A 27,637-nucleotide genomic window follows, 5' to 3' on the forward strand; every position below is an offset into this window, starting at 1 on the left:
CATCAGGTTAACATTTTTGGAATTAAGTGAAATAGCTAAATTTTTATATTGATTGCTGTGCAGTTTTGTACATTCATTCATGGTGCCCCTCAGGATGAATTTGAATTACATTGGTCACCCCATGATATGACATGATCATTAAGTTGGAGTTATTCAGCTGTACTGTGTGTTTAATGCTAGTTAGAAGATGGTGAACATGTTAAACTTCATATCTGCTAAACATCAGCATGCTGAGATTAGCATTTAGCTCAAAACACTGCTTCAGACAGTTCGAAGATAGAATTTGTTCATGATTTTGTCACCTCCCAAATGTCCTCAGCTTGGACCCTGACACTTTTTTACTAATCTTTTTTTACATTAGTCTTCTTTTTGGGCCTTTTAACAGCTGACCGTAGAGATATGAACATTGTAAGTCCTCTGCAATCACCTTTTTGTATATAATGCAAAACTAGAGTCCTTAAACTTTATTTAGGAAAAAATAAATAAACATAACGTGGTTAGGTTTCAGGATCTCTCCGGCTTTATTAAAATAAGGGACTTCTGTTTGTCAAAAGGTAGAAACAACGTTGGCACGGACAACAAAGTACAAAAATAGAACAGTTCAAATTCTCCCATCCCAGTTCACACAATCACACGTTGAGATTAAAGGGATAAATTAGTAAAAAGATTAAAAATCAGAATGTGTCAATCACACACAGTGCGACCCCTCAGTAACAAAAGAAGGGCTACAGAAGAGAAAAGCACACTCATGGACAATTTAAACATTGTTAATACTGTATCTACGCTGACATTCTTTAACACAGTGCTTACTTTCTACTTTCTCTTTGATTATGAAATGTGTCTGAATATTTTTATGGGAAACAAATGTCAATTTGAGATGTATACAAATCTGACTGGGTCCAAGTCCTAAATTACTTTCATTGACGTACACACCCAAGTATGTGGAGGGAAATGTTACACCAAAAAGAAAATGGCAGGAGTATTCATTTTTCAATAGAGCATGGATTTAGAGACTTGACAGTCAACAGTGAAAAGACTGGCTTTAGAGGATCAGGCAGCAAGGCAGTGTAACCTCTTTGGCTAAACATTTTGTCAGAAAGTGATAAGGCAGTTCAGTCGCAGACAGCGTGGCTTCTAAATGGTGAGACAGTGCAGCGATTGGACGGTGAGGGAGCGAAGCAGAAGACCGATCCTTTACTCCCGAGGATTTTGAGGAGCGTGTGCGTCTGCCAGCAGGTCGGGTCGGAGGCACTCAACGGGGCAATGGATATTCTGGAGGAAGAGTTGAAGACGTAAAGTCACATGCATAGGTACAAACAATTGTTTATTTTCATTAGATTTGCTCTTCATCGGTGTTCCAAGTGAGGACATTTGATATGCATGCAATGCTTTTTTATTAATTTTAAATAGACAAAAATAAATAGGTTTGAAAAATATTTTTGTATAATGCAGTTCAAATATACTCAGTTTGTATGACAACTTGACAATCTTGGGACCACAAATGGTGTCAAGGGCCAATGAGAAATAAAATAAAAAATAAATAAAAAATGTTGTATGAATTCCACTCACGCGTACTGTGTTTCCATATCTTACAGGCTGCAGCAGACTAGCATCGACCTCGCCACCTGGTCTGCGGCAGTTCTCGCATCGCCAGCCCTGATGAGACCAAACGTACACAAGCGTACATTTAAACATGCTTCATTTAACTCGCAGAGTGACCACAAGTTCATAACAAGTCAATATAAGTATCATTGAACATCAGACCCAAAGTCAGGGAGGCTGATGTGTCGTTACCTGCTGTCCTCCAAAGCATGTGCAGGTGCAGATAGCACCCAGGTACTCCTTCTGCCACTGGTTTCCCACCTGGTAACTTTTGCCATCATCGTAGCACACTGAATCATCTGTGTGAGTGTACATACGCATTAAAATTCACATGCAACTCCTCCACACCTTTTTGAGACAGTCGTAGGATATTTCTTTGGGTCTTAAGAGGCCTTACGTGGTTCACACTTGAACTCTCCTTTGCCATTTCCCAAGCAAGTGCAGCTCATCAAGTGACCATTTTCTGCACGGCGGTCCCACTTCTCTCCAATGCGATAGTTGTTGCCATTGTCATGGCACCACTCTAACGATGGACAAAATAAAAGTTAGAGAACCTAAGTTCAATATAAATTCCAAATATGCTTATGTACCTCCAGGAAAACAATAGCCAAAAAACTTACTAGATGAATCACATCTGAAGTGGCCACTCCCCAGACCCAGGCACCTGCACCACAGCTTGAATCCTGTCTCAGACATCCGCTCCCATTCACCACCAACATCGTGGTACGTTGCAGTAAAGGCATCATAACATGAGTCCTTGGTGGAGGGCACTCCCTCTGGGACTGAAGAAAGATGGGTAGGGAAAAGTACGGAAAAAAAGCTTCTAGTTACTTGAAGATTGATTAGCCAGAGTAACTGCCTGCGGCCTTTTAAATGAACTTGTTTTGGGCCATGATGGTTTTTATTCAGTTATTAATAATGATATTTTTCATCAGTATCATGACTTTTAGATGATAAACTAAAATACAAAAGCAGACGAAATAAAGTGTGGCAACAATGTAGTTTTAATTGTACATCCGTGCTTCTCAGGGAATCCTTTTCACTGAAGTGTCATTGTACGAAAACTGCAGCTAATATAATAATTACTTATGATCAACTTATTACTAACTTTGATTTAGCTTTTGAGCAAGCCAACAGACAAATCCTATGGTACATCAAATGTGCCAATTATAAATTTGATTAGATGCCGCTAGTGTCTACCGTCCTGTGTAAAAGTGTAGAGTAGTAGTGGTCACTTCCAATCACTGAGATTAGTTTAGAACGGACCGGTTTCAAATGATGGGTTGTTGCCAGCACAACTGGAATTATTTAGTGAATAAAAACTATTCCTGTTAGAGAAGAGAAACTCATGCCTCTGTTGTTGAACTGATGGATCTGTGTTTTGAAATGTACACTATACTACATTAGTAAAGATTACACTTAAAAAGAAGATCTGAGGTCACAGGGAAAATCAGGAATTTATGTCCAATTTAAAACTGCTGAGGTAAGTAAAGGCCCTTCATTAATTAGCAGGAGTTGCTTGTCACTGAAGATGGACTTAGTATTAGCCCAGTTTAGACACAGTAGTTGCTGTAGCTTACTTGTGTTTCCAGCAGTGACGACCTGCTCCAGTATCTTGTGTTTGAGCGCCCCCATCAGAGCCTCCACCAACACATTGTAGTTCGCGCCGGGCGTGAGTCCTATCAGGGTAGCAGTGGTTGCTGTGCCTGGCAGGCGGAACTGGACAGGTAGAGAGAGAGAGAGACAAGGTTTGTCCATATGAAAGGGATTTCATCTAATATGACAGCACGGTAGGCTGGCCTGGAAACCACGGCCCTTGTCTCTTACCTGGAACATCTTCTCCTCTAAGTGTGTGAGGGGATGGCAGGATACCAGGTAGGAGCTGCTCTGCTTGTAAGGTTTCCAGGAGATGGTGGTCTGAGTTTGGGCCTCCTGAGGCACCCCGGTCTCATTACCAAATGTGGAGCCGATGGGCACGTTCAGCTTCAGGATGGGCAGTCTGCGGCCCTCTGCATCAGGAAGGGGCACAAAGACCAGGGGCTCACGAACTTGCCCATAGGGAGACTGTGGGTTGCCACTGTCTCCGTTGTTGTTGTACTCTGTGTACTCCACAGTCTGGCTCTGGCCACTACTCCCATCCGGGCCATTGTTGCCAACTACCTGGACTTTGTTGTCAAAGTCAGGCTCAGGCACATCCAGCCTATCATCAACACCTCCAGGGCGGTTGGGCAGAGGCAGAGGAAGCAAGGACTCTGATTCTGGGCGGGAGAGACGGGGTTAGGGAAGCAAGCAGGTTAGATGAGGAGGCATGTAAAGCAGAGGTGCAGTAACATATCTCAGCCAACAGGAGGCGCCACAGATACAGCATTGCTGAGGTACTACTTCACGGCATAATGCAGTATTACAAACACACAAGATATTTTGAATGGCATTTCTGGAGGCATTCAAAATAAAAAGGGGTATTATTGTTTTAGGAGAACCAACGCTGATTGACTGCACAGTTTATTTCAAGGCCTCTGAGATGTTGCAGCAAAACATTTTGATTCAGCTAAGCAAATTAAAGCTGCATTTCAAACCCTTACATTTTGCAGGATGTTTACCCATAACTAATTAGAATGTTCGCATTTTATTACATAATTCAAATACATCACCTTCTCCACCACATTTGTCCCTGTACAGTGCAGAAGTTTCAAAATACTCACGAGTCCTGATTTTTCCCACCAGAGGTGTGCTCCTCTTTGTGTTCTGGTAGGCGATGATCTTAATGATGTACTCTGTGGCTGGTCTCAGGCCTGAGGAGAGGAATAATTATCATATAGGGGAATTTGTAGGTTGAACCTGACTCATGTTTGTAAATGTAAGAGAATGATCTAATCAGAGGAGCCTGTGTGAAGCTTTTCCTAAATCTAAAACAATAAAATTCAATCAAAATGGAAATTAAAAATAAACAAAGATATGTATTATCTTACTGGCAAATATGCCCTATACAATATCTGCAGTGGCAATATTGTTTGTAGTGACAATGGGCCGGTTGACAAGCGCATACCAGATATGGTGGCATAGTTTTGGCCAGAGTGGGGTCGTGGGGTGAGCTGTTGTGGTGCTCCTCCTGATTCCTCGTAGGTGACGTAGTATCCTGTGATGTGTGTGGCAGGCGGCTGCCACGTGAAGGAGATGGAGGTAGGGGTCAAAGATGTGAACCGGAGGTTGGTGGGAGCCTGGACCACTGGTTCAGCTATGAAGAAAAATATAATGTTAGACCATCATATTGCTTGTGTGTTTGTGTGCAGTTGTGGTATTAGTCCAGTGCTAGTAACAGCTGCATGTCATTTCAATTTGGTTCTTAAGACCTGACTTAAAAGAGTACTCCACCGATGTAGCAGTGCACTCCTATAACGTTGTTGGAGGGAAAGTTAAAAAAAAAACCAGATCAGAGATATCATCTTTTCTATTCCATAACTACTTTATCCTTGTCCAAGCCTGGCGCCTACATTACCCACAATGCAACTCAAAAGCCGAGTGTTAGCCGAGAGCAGCTAATGTAGCCTCAATCAGAGATGAGGAGCTATCATGGTATGCTAAACTCACTTCTTTCTAACTCCACAAACAGATTGTTTTTATTTACAATTTTGAAGTATTCAGCCCCAACTGACACAGACTCAAGTGACATCACTTGAGGCAATTCATCAGATTCTGCACAGCTACCGCTGGAGCCACAAAATAGGTGCATTTACTGTGGCTGCATTTAAATAAAGCATTGTGTAACTTATTTGTTTCCATCTCTTTCTCTCATTGTCCCTTTACATGCTTGTGTTCACATAGCACTGTACATACATTATGTACTGTATAATGATAAAGATTAAACACCAGCAGCTACATTTAGATCAACATATCTGGATATGGAAAAGATTTAAACTTAAGTTCACGTAATGAAATGTATTCACAAAAAGGCAGAGATCAGACTCAGATTCGTGTAGTACCTGTTTGTATTGTGAGAGTAAATGGGGCGCTCTTTGTGTTGCCATTCAGAGTATACAGGTTAACAGAGTACCTGGTGCCCGGCTGCAGACCTTAGAAAAACATAACAATAAACAGTGAAATCACACTCCTAAAACTCACATCTATAAACTGTTTCCACCTTTGTAAAAGGTCTATTTTAGCAGAAAGGTGTGGTGTACCTGTCAGAGTGTAGGTGTTCGTTTCTCCTGGGATGTTTCTGCTGATGGTGGGGTGCGAGCCACTGAGGGGCCTGGCATCGATGAGGTAACCTGTGATGGTTTCCACCTTTGAGCGCCAGGTCAGTGTGATAGAAGAATCCTTCACATCAGAGATACGCACACGTCGAGGAGGACTTACATCTGCATTGAGGAAGAAAGAAAACAGACATAAAACAGAGCAGTGGATAATAACTGGTGGGGACTGGAAATGTATTAATTTATGGTGCAGCCAGTTACCTTCCAGAGTGGTCATCTCGCCCTCCAGCGGTCTGCTGGTGACAGAGTTCTTCAGAGCGTAGACATATATCTGATAGGTGGTTGCCACCTATCGATACACAGACATACATACAGATATTTACTCACTGACTGACTATACATCCATGTAAATAATGAGACAAGAACGTTTGTTACCATGAGCCCTGGTACGACGACACGTGTGGTGTCCGGAGCAAGGTTCATCTCTTTGGCGGGGCCGTTGATGTTCTTAGGATTGACGACCACGCGGTAGCCTGACAGGCGTGCATTGGGGGCTCGCCATGACACAGTGAAAGTGGAGGGACCGACCTCTGAGATCACCAGGCTGGTCGGAGCAGGGATCACTGAGGCAGCAAAAACAACATTTAGAAATGAGGTCGGAGAACATAGACCACATCTATCACATTCCTGACTTCATTAATATGTATTTCTACCTGTGGCCTGGGTTCCCAACAACGGCGTGCTGGGTGTGCGGTCATGGAGGGCGATGACTTTAACGGTGTACTCTGTCCCGGGGCGAAGGCCTCTCAGCACCGCAGTGTCCTGGTCACCTCTGGGTGCAGGACGCAGCTCCATCTCGCTCTCCTCTGTACTGGAGTACAGGACGCGGTATGATGTCACCGTGCCTTCTGGACTGTCCCAAGTAATGCGCATGGAGGTGGAATCGATTTCAGAGAAGGTCAGGTCCTTGGGACGGTCCATAGCTGCAGGAGAGGAGGAAGAATGTTGTTGATTTTATTTTTGATTAAAGTACATTTACTTCTAAATCTCAAAGAGACACTTCAGATTTATTTTGTCTCATTTGTTTCAAGTTACTCTGGTAGCAATATTCAAGAATGAACTTCGGCTTAGGTGGCAGGACTCCTGGTCAGAGATCTGCCAATTAAAGATAAAATGCAGCACCTAAAATTGGAATAAAACACAGATTTGCATTATCTGGTTCCAGTGAGACATGTCATAGGTTAGGCAATAATTATCTTCTTGGCTCTTACCTTAACTATTGGCTACGATAACTACTTTTATTTCCTTTATTGTACATTACCTATTGTTTGTTCTGTCTGTGTATGTAAATGTATAACTTTTTTGTAAAATTTTCATTTCATTTTCATCATTTGTATGCAGTATTTACTGTTGTGTTCTCTTAAATGCCAATAAACAGACGTTAAAAAAAGAGATCTGCCAATTAGCAGCCAGTTTGTGAATATGAACAGCAGCATACTTTTGCTGTAAAGCATATTGAATTGTATTTGAATTGATAGATACTATAGTATATAATAAAAATTAACTTGAAATCATTTTGAGCCATTAACAGCATGCAAAATGAACCATCCAACCATCCTCTGAGCGCTCCCCTGGAACTGTTTTGTCTACTAAAGGAAAGTATATAACTACTGTTTGCATATCATGCCACATATACATACTGTATATCACACTACTGCATAGTAATACAGTGGCATACAAACAAACAAAACCAAAATAAATGTTTAAGAGGTGAATCAAGCGTCAGAAAAAAATGTATATACATGGCTTCCTCCAGGAGAAATCTAGATGAGGAAAGTTTCCCCACCTTGATTAGGAAAACCAGGTTAACATGATGTTAAAAAATCACAAACATAAAGGAGAGGCCTGTGACACGGTTACTTAAGTGCATGTAAACCCACTGCATAATGCTAACAGAGAGTAACTTGCATCACTTGTGCCAAAACAATGTTTAGTTGAAGAGTTAAACTAACCAGTGATAGCATTCTCCACCACGGGGGAAGAGGGTTGTCCATCATTGCCCAGGGCATAGACACTCACGACATACTCAACAGTGGGCATCAGACCAGTGAACGTCATCTCAGTCTGATCTGTAATAGAGGGGCAGAAAAGGAGCCAATGAGACAAGGATATCATTTTGGAAATATATAATTAAGATTTCAGCCTGGTTCTGAATTTATTTTTTCTTTTCACCAGCCTATCTTACCAGGGGCCACCACCTCAGAGTAGGAGGGTCCCAGGCCATTCTTAGGGACACTGGTGATTCTGTAGCCTCTGATTGGTCCCTGAGCAGGAGACCAGCGCACTGTGATGGCGTTGTCACTGACATCCGTCAGTTTCATTTGTGTGGGGGACTCAGTATCTAAAGGAGAGACGGACACATAACAAGCTTTAGATTCAGTTTACCCCTTAACATTTATTTTATCCAGGGACAATTTTGTTTCACATTGCTGTACCAGTCTTGTGCGTGATGTAGACCGGGGTGTTGGAGGAAGGGCTGTCCCCTCTTCCAGTAACCGCGTAGACCGTGATGGTGTAGTCAGTGCCGGGCTTCAGACCGGTGATGGTGGCGGTGGTCTGTGTGCCTGGGATTGTGAACTCTTGAGGAGTCTCACCACCTAGAAAGGGAGAATGAAGAAGGGCTAGAGTGTTACACACCAAAAATGGTTGAGGTTAAGAGGAAACTATGACTTAAAACACATGTACACACTTGTTCCTCCGTAGGTGATCCTGTAGTTCTTCACTGTGACAGAGGGGGCGTCCCAGCGAATGGTGATGCTGGACGGGGTGGACGATGTTACCTCTAGGTCAGTGGGAGCATCAGAGACTGGAGAGGATTAGAAGAGGAGAGGAAAGAGGTGCATTAATATAAAAAAAGAAATGCTATACAAACAAATGGTAAATGAATTATCATTAAGATTCAGCTGATTAGTGTCACTTAAGAAAAAGAGAGGTTATAGTAGAAACCAGTATAGATACTCACTGGTGGCCTGTGTGCCAGTCAGAGGCTGACTCTCCTGATTATTGTTGACAGCATACACATATATCAGATACTCCGTCTCTGGCGTCAGTCCAGTCAAAGTGAAGTGGTTCCTGGTCGGGGGCAGCCTCTCGTCTTTCGGCCGCCCGCCGCTCGTCTTCTGAAAGCGGAGGCGGTAGCCGGTTATGGCAGCAGTCGGAGCCACCCAGTGAACGGTGAAGGAGTTGGTGCGAATATCAGAGAAGTCCAAGCCAGTGGGGGAGTCAAGAGCTGCACGGAAGGTGGACGGAGGTATAAGAGAAAGGTTTTTAATCACATGCAATGATAACGGCAATTACAAAATTGCAGGGCGACACTATTATCCATTTTAAAAATTTGTATTATGTTGACTTGGGCTGTCGTAATCCGGTGGCTCCCAAACATTTTTAAAACAATGGCACCACTTCAGAGTGATTGTGTTTTAATGACAACAGCAGAGCAGTCGTGTCACCAAGCTTAACTGCCGCATAATTGCATAAGAGAGGCTTTATTTCAGTGATTTGCTGATTTGATGTTTATTGCTTCCTTTGTCGGTTTTTATGTTAGAAAATAAAACGGTTAATGTAAATATTATTGCCTTTTACATGTGATGAAACATAAAAAAAAAATGTACAGTAAAAATGGACATGAACAAGTCTTGCGGCACCCTTGCCACCCTTGTCATACTCACTTGTCCTCTGAGTCCCTGTGGCTGGTTCACTTACTCGTTCACCGTACACACACACAACACTGATACGGTACTCAGTGTTGGGCAGCAGGTCTATATGGAAATGGAGAAGTATAGTTAGAATGACTTCATGCACTGCAAAGAAAAACTAATTTGGATTTTAAATCCAGCCTTCTGTCACACACTTTTAAACAGACACAATATTCATGTCGTCTTACTCTCCAGCACGAAGGTATTGGTGGCTCCGCCAACATTAACCTCCTTGATGTCGTCGTCTGTGGCTACAGGGTGGTAACGGATGATAAAGCGAGAGATGTCGCTTGGTGTGGCAACATTTGGGACTGTCCATGTCACCCTTATGTGGTCAGGACCCACCCCTTTAAACTGCAGGTTGGTGGGAGCTGGAATGGCTGTAAAAATGAGGGGTTAATTAAATAAAAGCAGATTTACAGTGTCATAAGGAAAATATCATTAACGTGATACATTTCTAAAATGTACTGTAGTGTTTGAGTTTATCATGTGCTTCATCAGTTCTCTCAGATCAAAACCCAAGCCCTTCCCACGGATGGAGTGAAAGATTAAATCACCAGCTTGTGTTTGCTTTATGTGTGTGGTCGGCTCGCTTTCCCCATCCTCTGTAACAGTGAAGATACTGATGTCATAGTCCACGCCCGGCTCCAGACCACGAATCGTGTAATAACCAGCAGATGCCTCCACCATATCTTGAAAAATTGGCAAGTTCTCGCCTGACGTTACTACCATTATCCGGTAACCAGTAATGGTTAAATAGTTCAGAGGGATCCAGCGCAGGCCGATGGTGGTGTCAGTAATGTCGACAAAGTCAATGTGACTTGGTGTGGGGATTTCTGAAAGGGTTAGGCCAGGTGCAAAGCGCAAGTAAAATTAGAGAGACAGAATGACCCAATAGCCATAATAATTACATTAGTTATACCAAAAACATTCATTTCATTCCCAATAAAGCAGTCAGAGATCTGAAGTGTAACAGTAGCCATGCTAGATAGAGATCATTACAAATTACTGAATTCACAATTTACTTTATAATTAAAGCAGTGATTTACAGTACTATTCTAGGCATGCTCAAAAAAAATTAATTCACCATCCCAATTTAAAAAAAACATGACCGCCATGCATGGTACACCAGCCATTGATCATGTTAGTAGTAAGTTATGATAATTAAAAGCTGCATCAAACAGGGACAGGCCATTGAGATGGTGGGAGACCAAAACCATAAGTATTAAATTTAATTCTTAAATCTTCAGGTAGTAAATCAAAGAGATGAAAAAGTTGATCTGTGTCTCCTGAATGTGCAAGTAGGATTTTTTCTGCTAACCCATTAGCCACAAGAGCTTTAAAATGTGATCATGTTAGAGCTGTGTGTCTGTCAGGTCGTTTTGAAGTCATTCTGCCCCCCTAGTGGTCAAACATCCATCAATGCAGCTTCATAAAGGCCTTAAAGCTTTTTCTTTTTTATTATTTTTTGGGCACTTTTAGGCCTTTATTTGACAGGATAGCTGAAGACATGCAGGGGAAGAGAAGGGGGGAATGACATGCAGCAAAGGGCCGCAGGTCAGAGTCGAACCTGGGCCAGCTGCGTCGAGGATTAAACCTCTATATAAAGGCACCCGCTCTACCAACTGAGCCATCCGGGCACCCAGCTTCTTTTTTTTAAAGCCAAATTCAAAAAGATGTATTCATATGGGAAATGTTCCATCATGAAAAGGAATACATTGTAAGGGTGTGAATAATTAAAATAATAATGTAATGACAGGAAGTAAAATGTTGGAGTTTGCTCCAGTTTGAATTCGACCCAGCCTTTTACAGCAAATTCTCTCTCTTTCTCCTCTCTAACATAGACACACTGGTCTTTTCTCTGGACCAAGTTGGGTGTTTGATGCCTATTAACTTCTGTGAATGCTTTCCTGGTGGCTCCTACCTGGTGTGACAATTGTGGACACAGGCGCACTTTCCAAATGACCCTTGTTAGTGAAGACGCTGATGTTGTACTCCGCTCCCAGATTCAGGCTCTCTAGTAAGCACTCGGTTTGATCAGGTCCGACCAACTCTTCCAGGGTGTTTCCCCGCTGGCCGTTGGTCGGCGTGCTTGTCACTCTGTAGCCTGTGATGCCTGCAGAGGGAGGGGGAACATGACAAATATGGAGGAGGTAATGTCAAGAGGTTCTCGCAATGTATGAGTCAAAAGGAAATACCGGGAAGAGACATTTGTCCTTGTGAAAAAAAAATAAAAAATACCATTCAAAGGCTAGACTAGAGGCAGTGCGTGGGGAGCACAGTCAATATTTACCTGGTGTTTTGGAAGCTACCCAGTAGACAGTGAGAGCTCCTGTGACAGTGTTGGACTCAACTCGGAGGTCAGTGGGAGGAGACAGGGCTGCGAGGAGAGGGAAGCAGATAACATAAGCATGAGAAACTTAATTCAACGCAGCCGTTCTTAACTCATGCCAAATGGTTAGAACTGTGAAAATGTTTCTGGTGATCAGATATACAATTTTTATAGTGTTTTTTTTTCTTTTCTTCAATAAAGTGAATTGGATACGCACAAGTGACAACATTGCGGGTGATGGGGTTTCCACGGTTGTGTCCGCCGAACATGGGCTGAACGCTGTAGGTGTACTGAGTTCCAGGAATCAGACCGGGAATATTAATACGTCCAGAGTCAGAGGTCTCTTCTCTGGGAGACTCGCCTTCCTGGCTGGGGAGCACGGACAGCTGGGGAGAAGGAGGCAGACAAGCAGAGATCAGAGACCTAGAAAACGCCCTTAAAATATACTGCAACAAAGACATCTGCATTAAGGGATTTTATTGGCCACCTGGGGGCAGCGCAACAAGCTGTAAACACAACATTGACACATATCACCTTAAACAGTTGATGCTGTCACTATGAGTAACCCCTTTCACATTACACAGTGATTTGATTTGATCAAATATTGATTAGAACAGCTTTCATTTTGTTTGATTATGAACAGTTCTACCTCTAGATGATTTACTTTTTGTTATGTAATGAGAAGATGCAGGTGTCTACCTTGTAGCTGAACCTGCGCACAGGTATCCAGCTGATGATGATAGACGTATCAGTGACCTCAGTGCTGAAAGCAGGAGCATTTCCCATCTGGGGACCTGGGGGAATGTCAGAATGAGGAACAAATAAATTACATTTCTTTGCAAAAATGTATTCCACCCTCTGCAGATGTTGTGTTTCTCTTTATACTGACTGGTGGTGAAATATGTAGTGACGCCCTCGCTGAGATCATTGTCCAGCTCAGAGTGCATGGTGGCAGTGTACTGGGTGTCTGGACGTAAATTCCTCAAAGGGTACTGGGTGACCCTGCCAGGGATCCTCTTCTCGATGGGGCTGGAGCCTTCGATGCTCAGAAAGAGACGGTAGCCACTGACGATGGCGCGGGGAGCCTCCCAGATGACCAATGCACTGTCGGGGCCGATGTCAGTGAAACGCACATTGGTGGGCGAATCAGGTTCTGGAGGGGATAGAAAATATAATACGTGTAAGGCAGAAAATCTCTCATCTTGTGTCGTAATTGTAATCCCTCTGCGCCTAACTCTGGTTCTTATGTCCATTGATACTTACTGGTAGACTTTTCTCCCACAAGCGGCTTGCTTTCCACTCCCCCATTTATGGCGTAGATGTAGAAGCGGTACAGTGTGCCCGGCTGCAAGTGGGTAATGTCAGCATAGGCGTTGGGTGAGATGGGCAGCTGCAGGAGCCTCATCTCAGTGCCGTCAGGGCCAACGGGTGTGAAGTGCACCTTGTAAGCGGTCACCTCGCTGGGTGGACCGGTCCAGGTGATGGCGATCTTTATATCTGAAACCTCGTAGACCTGCAGGTCTGTGGGTGCCGGGACCTCCTCTGTGGACAGAAAGTGGTAGATTGATTGACAAGGCGTATAGTCAGAATCAGTCTCGACAACTAGTAACACTACAGAGCAATGTCTTTACGAGTCGTCGTCATTTTTGTTTGGAGAAAACCAAAAACTCTCACCTTTAATATGTGTGGATGTACTGTATTGTACAGAGCTAACCTAAAATGCTAAGTACAGTAAAACGCAATAAAAGGCTTTAAACAGTTTACAGATCTCAACAATGGCACAGATAAAGAAAAATATGAAAGAATGCCAAACCAGACATGGGTTAAATCCAGAGCCATTCTCACAGCATCTGGTTTTGTTTTTTGAGCATAATAAACTAGTACATTTTGCCCTGCCAGGCGCAAGGAGGAGAGAGTCAGAAATGGGAATCCAATTTAAGATATACCGTGGATTAATGAAGTGTCTGTGCCTCTGTGAGGGTGTGGGCTGTACATGCATGATTGCTTTCATAAGTATTTTAACTAAATCTGAACAGATCTCTGTTTCTGAGCCCACAGTGGATTAAATTAGAGGTCATTCAGGGGCCATGACAGACTGAGATGAAGATAAGAAGACATCACCATGGTATAGCTATAGCTGTAAAAGCATATTTGACAAGGCAATGTTTTGACGAGCTCAGTCTTTCCCAAACACTGAAAAGCCCCTTGTAAAGCTGCCTGGCCCTAAAAGGAATCTTCAGCTGCAAGTATAAACATAATCTGCTCAGTTTTTACTTGCAGCCAAAAGACAAAAAATGATATAAGCAGAATAATCAACCATTTAAAGAATAGTATAACACATTGTGAATGTTTTAATGAAACAAAAAAACTCTTATTGGCTAAAGTTATGTTTTCATAAATTTCAGCTTCTTTATTAACTGAAAGATATCGTATCTGTTTAAAAATGTGCACCTGGATGAGGGGATCCGGCAGTGTTGACCTGTACAAACACAGGCTCACTCTCCTGGTCCTCCTCCACAGCGTAGATGCTGATGTTGTAAAGGAGCCCGGGGCGCAGGTCAGCCAGGGTCACTGAAGTCTCCGAGTCTGGCAGGTTCAGCTCAGTGCTGCTGCCTTCCAATGACGGCGTGTACACCACGCGGTAACCTGGCAGCACAAACAGAATAAAAATGAATCTTTATATCAAGAACTTACTAAGTTAAAATCACATATAAACACACATACCGTAACAAGTTCCTTACCAGTAATAGGAGCCTGAGGCCTGGACCAGCTGATTCGGATGGAGGACTCACCCACCTCATCGACTGCGTGCTGAGTAGGGGCGTCAGGAGCTGGTGGAAGGAAAAGAATGGAAATCAGTCACGTTGCCATTTGTGTAAAAATGTACAACATTTGCATAACCCTGATCATATGGTCATGACAAAGAGGAGGAGAGGGATTCTTCCACCTGTAGTCTGGGACGTAGTCAGAATGAGGTGGGGCTCTCCCTGATGTGGGAGCTCGTAGACGTTGACGTTGTATCTGCGTCCTGGCAGGAGGTCTGCGATAGTGACAGAGTTGGCTGTGCGAGGAACATCTGGAGAAGCCGATTAAAAGATAGTTAATACACATACCAGTATATCCGTTTTATATATTTATTACAGTATGATTATGCCATGGCAGCTACAGTATGTCTTTTTTTTTCTCCATTTTGGGCAATGTTACACATCAATAAGAAGCTGCTCAATGACACCACTGGATTTATTTTTAAAATGTTGCATCAATGTGATGAAGAACATTGACTCGCCAGGTATTTCATTGGCCTGATTAGCCAACAATGGAAAGACTTGTTGGTTATTTTTTTTAGAAAATGTACTATATATACTGCATCACAACCAAAGGAGTTAATTTATGGAACAGCTGCAATGAAGAGAGGAAATCATGTACAACAATGAGCAATTTTAAGAGACTATTTAAAATGAATATATTGAATGGATACGAAAAGGACTCGAGGTGATAGTATTGTATAATGATGGTTCCTGAGCTTATGTAGTCTAGTTCGGATGGGTTATTATTCGGTTTGATATAGATAGACGGAAACAAAGAAAATAGATGGAAAAGAAAAAATAAACGTGGAAATATGTGTGTGTTTGCATGTATGTATGCATCTGTGTATGCATGTGTTTATGTGAGTGTAGGTAGGTAGATATACGGTACATGTATGTGTGTATGTAAATATGTATAAATAAGTGAAGCATCAAATTGTTTTGTATTTAACTAAAGGATAAAAATAGAAAAAAGGTGTAGGACCAGAAAAGTATTTTTTTTTTACTTCTTCCTACTGCTTTTTGAACATGGGAATTTCTTATTTCAATCACTTACAATAATTTTGGAAGATTGTGCTGAGATGCACATGTTCTTATTTATCTGTTGTTTTGATTTTATTATATATATATATATATATATATATATATATATATATATATATGGACAGACATAAAATGGACAGATGGCATGATAGAGGATTTAATCCGTATCGCCTACTCATATTGGAATTTATGTTGATCACATTTAACCTGAGATACATCATTTAGAACCTCAACAGAAAATCTATCCAATTAAACAATGCATTCAATTATTTGCATGTGACTTTACGGAGGTATGGAGGCTCTCACCCAGGACTTTTGATTTGGCCCCTTCCTCGCTGAGCTCATACTCCACCCTGAAGCCAGAGATGGTAGCAGAGGCTGATGTCCAGGACACAACAAAGCTGTTTGAGGTGATTTCTGTCACCGACTCAGAAGTGTCCACCTCTGGAGCAAGTTGGGTCGTCTCTCCCTCTGATGTTTCCACTTGAGAGATAAAGGGATATAATGTTCCTGTAAAACATCTATTTAGATTTGTGGCATTGAGGAAATGTTACTGCTCAAGTCTACTCACAGGAACCATCGGTAGTGGTGAAATCGAAGCGTGTGACCTCGCGACGTCCGTAGCGCAGGATGCTGATCAGCTGGCCCTCGTAGGTGATGCCTGGACGCAGCCCACTGATGGTGTAGGAGTTGAGGTGGCCGGGGACAGTGACCTCCCTCCAGGGCGCACGGGTATTTTTCTACCAGTAGGGGTGAAAAGATAAAAAAGTTAATAGGTTAAAAGCTTACATTGAAGAGTGGGCAAGCATACATAAGTGCTCAGAGAAGGAAAACTCTATCTGCTGATGAAGAGCATGTTATATGATTAAAAGCTCCAGAACGGCTACTAAATGGACCTCGTGGTGAGATTGTTTCTGATTTCTAAACTCTTGGTGCCAGAAATAAATCTTAAAAGTAATGAACAATTTTGACAGCACAGACATGATATGGAGTTAAATACAAATATGTGAACATTTGAGAGAATTTACTGGAATCATTAATTAATTCAGAAAATTAAGACTTTGCATGGTCTAAGTATATTTTGGACTGGACTCTCGACTGGCTCAGAACCGTTTACTGCCACATCCTGCATTTAGACTGGCTTTGCACTCTGTCGGAAAACTACACATTTTCTCAGCAAGAGGGCCAGATGGGGGCTTTAAGTGACTTTGCTGTCCAAAATACACAAACCCCTTCAGAGAAAATGTGTTTGACTTTAACTAAAGCTTCATAAACATTTCAACCAGCTTGTCAGTCTTTGAGGTCTTCAAAGAAAAAAAGATGTGTGAGAAAAGAAATCACAGGACGGGGAATATTTTCCTTGGAGTCCAATGTGTTTGTGCATGCAGACTGTAAATGGGAGTTCATGTACCCTCTAATCGCCTTGTTTGTCCATGTTCAAACTTCAGTCAACATTACCAAAAGCGCTTGACTGTTTGCTTACCTTTACTAATGCTAGTGGTCAGCAATTTTAAAACAACCTTTAACTGACAAAAAAAAGAGCTCATTTGCATTTACAATTTCTAACCTGAACCAAAAGGGTGACTTACAATTCTCCATTTGAGGATGTACTGGGTAATTTGAACAGATGAAGGAGGGTTCCACTGAATGGGGTGGGAGTCTGGCTGTTTTCCTGCCTCTGTGATGATCACCTGGACAGGTCTGTGGCCATCTGAGGAGTTGGAGCAGTGGGTGTAGGAAACGATTTAGGGGAAGACATCAGGAGAGAGAAGGAGAGACACAGAACAAAGCTGCTATTAGCAATGAGAAAAAGACTCACACGTTGTCAAAAACATACGACAGTGTTACCTGTAGAGAGTGTGGGTGAAAGTTGGCTACTTTTTGGCGAGGCTCTGTCAGACAGATTCATCGTTTTGGGACAGAACCAAACCACCAGACGGTGCGAAACCAGCTCATACACCCGCTGACATCTTAGAGTCTGACATAACACCGGAGTACTATATTCATCCCAGTTTATCAAGCTAACATATAGCTTTACAATCCCTGCTCTGCACACACCATTGATCACGGTAAGATAAATGTTACAACAGTAAGTGGTTAGGTCAATGTTTCATTAGGGACACACAATGTGCTGCAGTACAAAGTACCACATTAAGCAACTTTTACCCAACAAGAAAGAGCTATTGGCAGGAAGTATGTATAAGCGCCTCCCTTCCCTATCCTCCTAGCCCAGCATCCCTTTCCCCTCAGCAGGTCAGCACAACAACACCAGGCGGGGGAAGGAAAAACCTCTCCAACCACAAAGACCAAGGGGAAGACAGGGGCGATGTGTTTGGCAAGCACTTCTCCATTTGCCAGACTTCAAAGTCGAGAAAAACGACAAACCCCCGCTTACCTCCACTAACCTGGCAAGTGAACTTTTCATTCCAGTGACGTGTGATGGAAGGTTAGGGGTAGGTGAGAGGAAGGAGGTCAACAACGTAGGAGGGTTAAATAAGTAAAGCAAACACACATTAAGCACACACAGCTGTCTGACTCGGTGGGAAAAGCTGCAGGAAAGGACTCAGAGGCATTCGAGGAATTAACACTTCCCAAGTAATTAATACAAATAATGAATCCTATTTAATAATATGCATGTTATCTTGTGCAAGGGTTTAGGGATTTAAATCTCACATCCCATGGTTAAGCCAAAGTTATCACAATTATATTGAATGGACTGTCCACTCCACAAATTAGAAAATGATGCTGAAGTCTGATTTCAGATTTCCTATATTTGTTTGCATTTTAGCAAATTTGCACCATGAAAGGTCATGCCAAATCCCCAAATGTGACTAATTAGTTATTTGCAGTTCCTGTTTGGACTCGCTAACTTCCTGTTATCACCGGATTAATTTGATTCTGATCATTCTGAAGCTTCCAAATGCAGAAAACTTCCAAACACAATGATTATGAGGAATATATGAAGAAGTGTGGTTGTATTCTATGATTTCTATGTGGATTTATTAACGTTTATCGTAACGGACATCACATATAAAAGTGAAAGTCTATATCGCAATATATGTGTATCATGTCTGTGAATTATGACTGTTGACTATGAATACATCAATAAGTGATGTGTGTGATGAATAAACTTAAACCACCATATTCAAATATTGACCACGAGGAATCTGTAAACCAACTGAAGTGGATAGCAGTTTTCAATTGAAGATTATTTTTCCCTACCTTGGTAGTTCTGCCGAGGTTCACATCTCAACTCTCCAATGCCGTTGCCATAGCAATAACAGCGGTAGTGGATGCCATGGATGACTTTCTCCCATGTGTCTCCAATCTGATAGAACGCCCTGGTTTGTGGCTCCTGACACTGATCTATTTGCAGAAAACAGACGCAAAAAACAGAGATTGGATGGGACAGAGAAGGGTGGGGTTGTAAATTTCAGATGAAAAGTGCATTAGTATTTGAATCCTCCAACAGCTGAGCTAATGAGCCATGAACGCACCAGTAGCGTCACACTTCCAGCGCCCACGTCCCTGTCCAAAGCAAGTGCAGTTCATCATGTAGCCCTCGTCGTGGCGCTTGGTAAATTCCTGGTTTACTTCATAGGACAAGTCATCGACAACACACTGATCTAGACATGTTATAAAAAAATAAAAATAATGAGTGAATTCAACATAAAACCTTAATGCTTCAAGACAACTTAAACCGTTTTGTTTTAAATCCAAATGGAGTTAGCTCTCTGACCTCGCAGCTGTGAGTGAGCAACGCAGCTCCACTCCCCACGGCCGTTGCCAAGACATGTGCACTCCATCATATGACCCAGGACATCATGGCGTTTGTCCCACTTGTCGCCTACACGGTGCATCACTCCTTCACTGGTGGTACATAACTCCTCATGGGCTTTATAAAGAAAGAAAGGAAAATAAATAAATAAAAACAAACAGTACTAGGTTTGTTCTTCTTGGTCCATTTAGCACAGTGGCATGACTCTACATGATTTGAAATGCTGTAAATGTAAGAGCCTTGACAGAGTCATTACTCTCCCATGAACATAAACCCCAATTAGTTCCCAATTGTCTACAAGTGAGCCATGCAACCAAACCGTCATTAGCATCTGTGACAACAAGATGAGATAAAGACCAAAGCATTTTGTGTAATTACATCCTCTACAAAGAAAATATATCTATAGCATGTTAGTTAAGCATTTGAGTGACTTTCATCTTTCGCTTTCTCGTTCTGTAGGTTCAGGTTGACGGATTGTTTAACCTTTTGAACAGAGCCGGGCTAGCTGTTTCCCCAGTGTCCAGTCTTTATGCTAAGCTAACCGTCTCCTAGTTGTAGCTTCATATTTATCGTACAGATATGACAGTGGTATCGATCTTCTCATCTAACATTTTAGAAACAATAGATAAAGAAAGGTTTTTGTTTTTTTGATTTGTTTAAGTTTTCTTTCATCTCTTCAATTACTTGATGCTATTTAACATTTAAAGGAGAAATTTTTACCTGAATCTTGATGGCTAGATGTCACGAGTACTGTCGGTAGGAGAAAAAAAACGACCAAAATCGGTGCTAGCAAACTGGAGTTGCTGCAGCTAATGGCCAGAGCTCCCAGTTAGCTAAAGTTCCAATTGTGGGGGCATGTTCTATGTGGTCGTTTTTTTTCCTATCGACAGTACTCAGTGACATCTAACAATCAAGATTCAGGTAAAAAAATGTAAGATGGTCCGATTCCATTTTTTGCTTCCCGATACAGATTCTGATACCTGAACTTGCGTATCGGCCGATACCGAGTACCGATCCGATACCCGTGTGTCATATATTTTATTATGTTTTAACAACTGTATACTACTATCCCTCTATGGATGTGATATTGTTTCTATCTTTGTTGTCTGTCTGGCTCAGGTTAAACTCTTTGTGAAACATGAACAAACACAAACAATTAATGCCACAGAACTTTCTTTTATTATCCAGTTTGACAGTCAGAACAGAAAAAGAACATAAATAAACTACTTTAATGTAGATTTTCTTTAGGGCTTTATTACATGGTATCGGATTGGTACATAAACTCCAGTACTTCCCAATACCGATACTAGCATTTTAGGCAGTATCGGAACCGGTACCGATACTGGTATCGGTATCGGAACATCTCTAGTAAAAATGGGGCCGGATTTCTCCTTTAACTGTTAAGTTTCAATGTAAATATATGGTGTGGAACAAAGAAAGCAGCACACACACACACACACACACACTTACCAGCCATGGGGCAAAATCCAAAGCGCTGCTCTGTCTCGTAGTCGTGGGTGGTGCCACACCACCTCATGCCATCACGGCGCCCGTCAGAGGTGCAGTCGGTGTAGTTGCGGCCACCGTAGAGGAAGGGGAAGTGGCACAGGGCGCCGTTGGAGTTTCCACCTCGTGTTGACACAATGGCTGCAATAGAGACAGAGACACTGTTTATATCACCATGCCACCAGGTCATGTCTTCTTAAGAGTTTAGGACTGTGATAGATTTGCCAATATTTGCACAAATGTTCTGTATCTTTAAAAAATGTTGATGCCAAAATTCACAAATACCCAAGAATCCCAGAGAGGGAATTTTTGATACGTGTAAGTAAATTAAACATGAAAACACAAATGACCAAGTAAATTATGAAATTGTTAAATAACATTCCATGGCAGGTTGTTGACTATTTAGAGGTAAGATATTGAGAGAGAATCATTAATAAATTGGCGGTGGATGACATTGATGGTCAAAAGGCTTGATTTAATAAAAGGTCAACACCAGCCCAATATATCCACAAAACCAACAAGCCAATGAAGTGGTAAAGCCCAGGTTTACATCACTGTGCCCGAGTCTCACCATTCTTCTCAGTACAGAAAGAGTACTGCTGGTCTTTCTCATAGTCTGCGGATGTAGAGCACCAGAGCTGGCCGTCTGGGCGTCCGTCTGAGGTGCAGGAGTAGTAGGTCTTTCCCATGAAGACGAACGGGAATGCACATGGCTGGCCGTCAGAGTTGCCACCGTATGTCTGCTTCCTGGCCTCTGCACAGAGGAGAGGAGAGGGAAGAACAAGACAGTGGTAATTATAGCGGAGACAAAGCAATGTGCATCTTTTAATGGTGATTATTTGAGTGTTGTTACATGGTAGTTATTTCATGTCAAGGAAACCCAATTAGAAACATAACAGACCGTAGAGTTCATCATCATAATTCCTCTTTTCTACACAGAGACCCCAGCCAGTGTTTCCTCTATTTTGATTAGACTGTGGCGGCCCCCCACAGCAACATTTCTGCCACCCGTGGTATCAGAAATAGGACTGCATTGTTAGAGTGCATGTCTGAGAACGTTTGTGTTTTAGGTGCATTATTTACATGCTGAAGTAGTTACACTGCATTAAGATAATGTAATTAATAGTGGGTTTATTGTTATTTGCAACTGAAAATATGCCTCATTGTGTGTGTGTGTGTGTGTGTGTGTGTGTGTGTGTGTGTGTGTGTGTGTGTGTGTGTGTGTGTGTGTGTGTGTGAATAGAGGTGAATAAATATATTTGTTTGTGTTGCAGCCATGTGTCAGTTCTGTTTCATGGGGGGGGGGGAAACACTGCCATCTTGTAGGTACTCACCCCACTCCTGACAGCTGACTCCGTTGCCCAGACAGGTACAGAGCATCTGCGTGCTGCCCTGGCTTCTGAACCAGCGCTGCCCGTCGTAGTAGGTGGCTCCAGAGTCCGTGCGGCACGTCCCCTCGATGGGGGGCTCGACCAGCTGCCGGGAATGTGTGGGGGTCAACACGACATGACCTGCGGCTGTATGCCATCAAACAGATTGAAAGAATGATGAATGTCAGGGAAGATCAGAGTCAAGTTTGTGCAAACTGTAACTTGAGCAGGAGGTCTCACATCGGCCTGCGTTGTGTCTCTCGCACTTCCACTCCCCACGCCCGTTTCCTAAGCACTGACACTGCTGGATGTGTCCACTTGTGTCCGTCTTTGTCCACGTGTTTCCGATACGGTAGGACTTCCTGAGGTCCTGGTCGTTGCAGCGGTCTGGTTGGAGAACAACAGTGGTCAGCAGCTCTGCTACTGAAGTATGCAAAAGTGTGTGTTCATGTGTGCGTTGTTAAATACTCTTCTTACTTCTTGAGGTGCATGTGATGCGTCCGTTCCCCTCTCCCAGACAGGTGCAGTCCAGCATCATCCAGCCTTGGTACGGTCTCTCCCACGTCTCCCCCACGACGTACGATGATGCGGCGTTGTTGTCGTAGCAACGCTCAGCTGCACAGAAAACGCCAAAGATTTATTGCGTGCAGACGGTGCAGTTTATCCATATTTAAGATCTGGTTCGAAATTACAGCGAGTAGGCTAAATCCACCCCCCTAGAAATTTCCAGGTGAAATAAACCAAGTGAAAATCAATAGATGTGGCGTAATATGGGCAAAGTAGAGCGCCGTGTTCTTTCACACACGTACCGTGTCTGTCTGGACTGTTGTCAAATATGTCAAATATTTACATTGCTATCAAACACGGTCTTGCTTCTGAGAAATCTGAAATGTCTGTTAAGTGTGTGTGTGTGTGTGTGTGTGTGTGTGTGTGTGTGTGTGTGTGTGTCGATATTTCAGGTGTATCTGCATTCCAAAGTTCACATGGAAAGTGTTGACCACTTAGTTTCCCCGCAAGTTTAAATTCATGAGGTCAGGTAACTGTAGCCTACTCACCCACAGGTTTGCAGGTCCATTCTCCTTTGTTATTTCCAAGACACATACACTCTAGCATGTAGTCAGCGGACTCATGAGGCCTTTGCCAAGTGTCCCCGATTTTATAAGACATCCCACCTTCATGGCAACGATCTGTGAAGGACAAAATGTACTATGTTGCATTTGCTTACAACATATGTCCTTAGGCTATGCACTATGGCACATATCCATAATACGGATGTCATTACTATTTAAGTAAAACATTTACAACATCCTGAGGTGATGCTGTGTTTCCAGTGAATGAAAGAAGCAGGGAACATAAGTAAAAGAACCTACTAAGACGTGTCAAGAAATGTCAAGAAAAGTACACTCTGTGACAATCTAAAAAAAAAAAAAAAAATTAAATTAGGCTAAAATTGGTTTATTTTTAAAAATATTTTTCCACGCTTCATACTGATTTTTGAAGTGCAGGCAGTTTAATATTCAGGTTACTCACTTGCAATGGTACAGCTGATCTTGGCTCGACCAGAACCAATACATGTGCAGTCCCACATCATCCCGTCCTTTGGTCTCTCGTAGGTTTCACCAACACGGTATGACCGGCCATTGTACTTATCATAACAGGACTCCTCCGCTGAGGAATAAAACAGAAGGAACCCTAAAGGTTAAGAGTTTGCATTGCTGCATAAAGACGCACTGACGATTTAACAAGTGGATATATTTCAATATGTTCCAACTTTTTAAAGTAACTTTACTTGGTTGGTATTGACGCAAACGTTCTGAAACAAGTGATTGGGGGAGGCAACTACTCCAAACCCAAAGTTTCCACTCGCATCCAGATGTGGAAAGTGAGCCTGAGAAGAACAGGTCTGCTAAGACATTTCTGTTACAAACCGGTTCTCTTACTGACCTTCAGGTTGACTTTTACATTTGATGCCTGCTGCTCCATTGCAGATGCACAACAGTGTACTACCACCAAGGTAGGGTTTCTCCCACTGCTCGTTCTGTCTGTATGAGCGACCGTTGTCCTCACAGACGACTAGAAATCATAGGAATATATGTCCCACAAAGATTATTTAGGAGGGGGGGGGGGGAATCAAGTTAATGCAAAATAAAAGCATTAGGTATGACAAAAGCTACTGTAAAGTCATTACATTGTAAACAACATACACTAATGCAGGAGGAAAATCTTTGACTTTTCATGCATTAAGGAGAGTTAATTAACTCAAGAACGATTGATGATTATAATGGAAGTCCTTGTACCAACCTGGAGTAACGGCCTCTGCGTCATGGAGGACAGGATACACCTGGTACTGGCCACTTTGTCTTTTGCTCTTCCTTGGCAAACCGTGGACTGCGCTGCTTACGCACAGCGCAAGCAGTAACCCTGTCAGTGGGCCACCAGTCATTTTGTAAAAAAAAAAATAATAATAATAATGAATGATTTCAGGGTAAAGTAGAAACAGACTAGTTTACAAAGCACGTTATACAGAAGAAGCGAGTGCGGAGCTAAAGTTCAGCTTGGAGAGATCTAAATACCCGTTACTCTCTGCTCCAAGCTGCCACTTCGCAGCTGGTGCACCAGACCGAGGAGACGGGAGCGCGCTGCTTTTATACCCGAACACCCCGCCGCAGCCTACTGAAGGGGAGGGCTTTAACTGGAGCTTTGGATGACCCGCCCGGGTGTGAGCAATACTGACACTCGACAATTCACTTTCAAGACAATAAGCCACAAGACAGGAACAAAACATAAAGTTATAATAAAGATTAATGACCATCTGAAGTCTGTTCGTTTCAGAGATGAAATCAGAAATCAGATCAGGGGAGATGGCACCAGGATTTTGGATACTTGCTGGAGAGATGTAATGGAGAGAATAACTTAATGTTTAACATAGAACATCAGAATGACAAGCCACCATAATTATAAACCACCATAAAGTAACCTACACTACAGCTCGCTAAAAACCCAATTAAGTCCTAGACACACAAACGATATTAAGAAATAGTGATCTTATCATAGCCTATTCTTTTCTGGGGCTCTTTGTGATTAATTTTTAGCATAATAAACGTTGCAATGTGCATACAAAAACATTGTAACTCTCATACAGTGCCATTAAAGTGCCAAAACAAAAAGGAGCAAGATGTATTTCCAAAACATGGTAGCACTGACAAAATGTGTTATATCCCCCGAAAGTCAACTGTTATCTCTTCCGTCTTGTCAACGTAAAGAGACAGCTTCTTTTCTTGTCTTTGAATGTCGACGAGATGAAAGTGACAAAATCTCAGCTTAGGTGACCTCAAATTACATTTTTAACACTGATCACATACTGTAAAACGCTAATTTGGGTAAATGTGCTTTACAATTGAATTTAAGCTTAATAACATTTAAAATTAGTAAAATATTCACATTCAACATGTTATTTTTTATGGCGGCAACTTTGCATTTAATGGATGAATCCAGATATGTAAAGCAACACTTTATACACTTTACCATGTTATTACACAACATATTGTATTGTTTTGAAACCTTGGGATGTTATAGATTAGAAAAAAAGCTGTGGTTGGACAGTCCACACATAGCATATGTGATAGTCATAGTTATGTACCCACCAAAGGCCTGTGGGTCTAATTTGCGGGAAGTTAATTCCTCTACCAAGAAAGGAAATGTTTTTAAAAACAATATGCAAAAGGGGGAAAGCATAAAAAAAAAAAAAAAAAAAAAAAAAACTGACCACAGCACGCCTCCTGGTCGTGTGCAGGAGCTGCTGGTTCCACTAAAACTTACTCATAGTTCTGGTCTGGTGAGCTGCTACTGTGTGTGAGACTGCAATGTAAAAATTCCTGTCAGGGTAAGTGAGGGCTAAAATATGAAACAGCTGGTTTTGGGGAAACAAAAGGAAGAAAACAGCAAAACACTATCCTTTTTTATTTATCCATTTTTAAAGTGCAACTGAGTCACCAATCTCCCCCATGTGGAAAAAGCCTCCACATACTTTCCACGTTTGAAACAGCGCCAAACTGTGGAGGATTAAAACACAGGGCCGTCTCAAGCTGCTGCAGAATCTTACTTTAGAAAGTGTAATTTCCATATTCACTGATGTTATACAACACATTTTCCCTGAATTGTTCACTTATGTTGTATCTGGGAGGAACCGGTGTGAAAGAACGTATAAATATTTGCGAACAAAAGAGACATTCAGTTCCTACTAGAATGGTGTATTCGGGGTATGACTGAATTTCCTGGGCTGTTTGGTCTCATTGTGAGATTTATGAGCTGTCTCTGTCGAGGGTTCTGGAAAGCTGTCTGGTTTATATCAAAGTGATTCAACTCACCTCTTCTTCTTTATCTGTCTCTGCTTTCCAGACTTCCATAATTCAACAGATTGATCCCCACTCTGGTTGTTTCACAAAGATTTTTTTTGTTGACCCTAAGTGTGATTGATGGTGTATTTAGGAGATTAGTGAAAACCTGATCTGATCTGGACCTGAATCTGCAACTGGCATTGCTGCAGAGAATTTTCTAAAATTAGTTAAATAATCCATTGAAATTAACACAACACATTTACTTATTGCTGTCACAGTTGCATTGCATTTGCATGGGAAGGAAGTGGTAAGCTATAGGTTGATTTGGAAAGTCTGCAAAAATAAAAACATACATACATATCACCTAAACAAAATGTTTCTGCAAGTTGATTTTGAAGGGGGGATACACGTTTTAATTTTCCTGCCAAGATACAACTCTCATGTTTGTGTGCTAAAGATGATGCTAGCACCATCAGCTGGTTAGCTTATTTTAGTATGGACTGGAAACAGGGAAACAGCTAGCCCTGGCTCCACTTCTAAAGATCACTAATCACAAGTGCACGATTTGTGCCAAGCTTTAACACATGTAGAGCCTTGGGAGCGTTTGTTTTTAATGTGTGGTTTTTAACGTGTGGTCACCAAACTGTGGACGGCAGCTTGGAGACAGTGAGAGCCAGATGGCCACAGCTGGATGGAATAATTAGGGAGTTTTGGGGGGATGTGTGAAGTGATACAGAGATGCAAAGAAAGAAAGTTGACAGGGTTTAGAAGCCAGAAAGTTAGAAAGTTGGAGGTGGCTGGTTTATGTACTAGAAGGCCGGGGGGGGGGGGGGGGGGTGAGATGAGCAGCAATGGGAACATGTATGTATGTATGTAGGCCTATGTACTGTATATATGTATGTGGGCCTATGTACTG

At 42.2% G+C, this 27,637-nt stretch overlaps 1 protein-coding gene across 2 annotated transcripts; it reads right to left on the reverse strand.

Moving 5' to 3' along the window:
* Nucleotides 1–497: 497 nt before the first annotated feature.
* Nucleotides 498–24,990, reverse strand: fn1b (fibronectin 1b). 2 transcript variants are annotated; one of them, XM_028585462.1, is made up of 46 exons: nt 24,686–24,990; nt 24,329–24,457; nt 23,915–24,052; nt 23,440–23,571; nt 22,862–22,999; nt 22,625–22,771; nt 22,349–22,531; nt 21,586–21,768; nt 20,979–21,155; nt 19,470–19,625; nt 19,228–19,356; nt 18,953–19,096; nt 17,320–17,441; nt 16,302–16,470; nt 16,037–16,213; nt 14,830–14,958; nt 14,624–14,713; nt 14,334–14,528; nt 13,146–13,424; nt 12,772–13,035; nt 12,582–12,676; nt 12,100–12,268; nt 11,844–11,930; nt 11,475–11,666; nt 10,108–10,386; nt 9,739–9,930; nt 9,524–9,613; nt 8,818–9,084; nt 8,545–8,661; nt 8,291–8,452; nt 8,041–8,196; nt 7,808–7,924; nt 6,509–6,778; nt 6,231–6,418; nt 6,057–6,144; nt 5,781–5,960; nt 5,583–5,672; nt 4,649–4,837; nt 4,305–4,394; nt 3,430–3,860; nt 3,183–3,321; nt 2,223–2,384; nt 2,000–2,125; nt 1,795–1,901; nt 1,570–1,656; nt 498–1,272 (listed from the first exon to the last, which is right to left on the reverse strand). In XM_028585462.1, the coding sequence occupies exons 1-46, from the start codon at nt 24,825–24,827 to the stop codon at nt 1,195–1,197; spliced, it is 7,371 nt and encodes a 2,456-aa protein (XP_028441263.1). In that variant the 5' UTR covers nt 24,828–24,990; the 3' UTR covers nt 498–1,194. The 2 variants fall into 2 exon arrangements, with proteins under 2 accessions (XP_028441263.1, XP_028441273.1); XM_028585472.1 differs by lacking the exon at nt 10,108–10,386.
* Between the last annotated feature and the right edge of the window lie 2,647 nt (nt 24,991–27,637).

This window comes from Perca flavescens, chromosome 1 (assembly GCF_004354835.1).
Source record: "Perca flavescens isolate YP-PL-M2 chromosome 1, PFLA_1.0, whole genome shotgun sequence".
Taxonomy (NCBI): domain Eukaryota; kingdom Metazoa; phylum Chordata; class Actinopteri; order Perciformes; family Percidae; genus Perca; species Perca flavescens.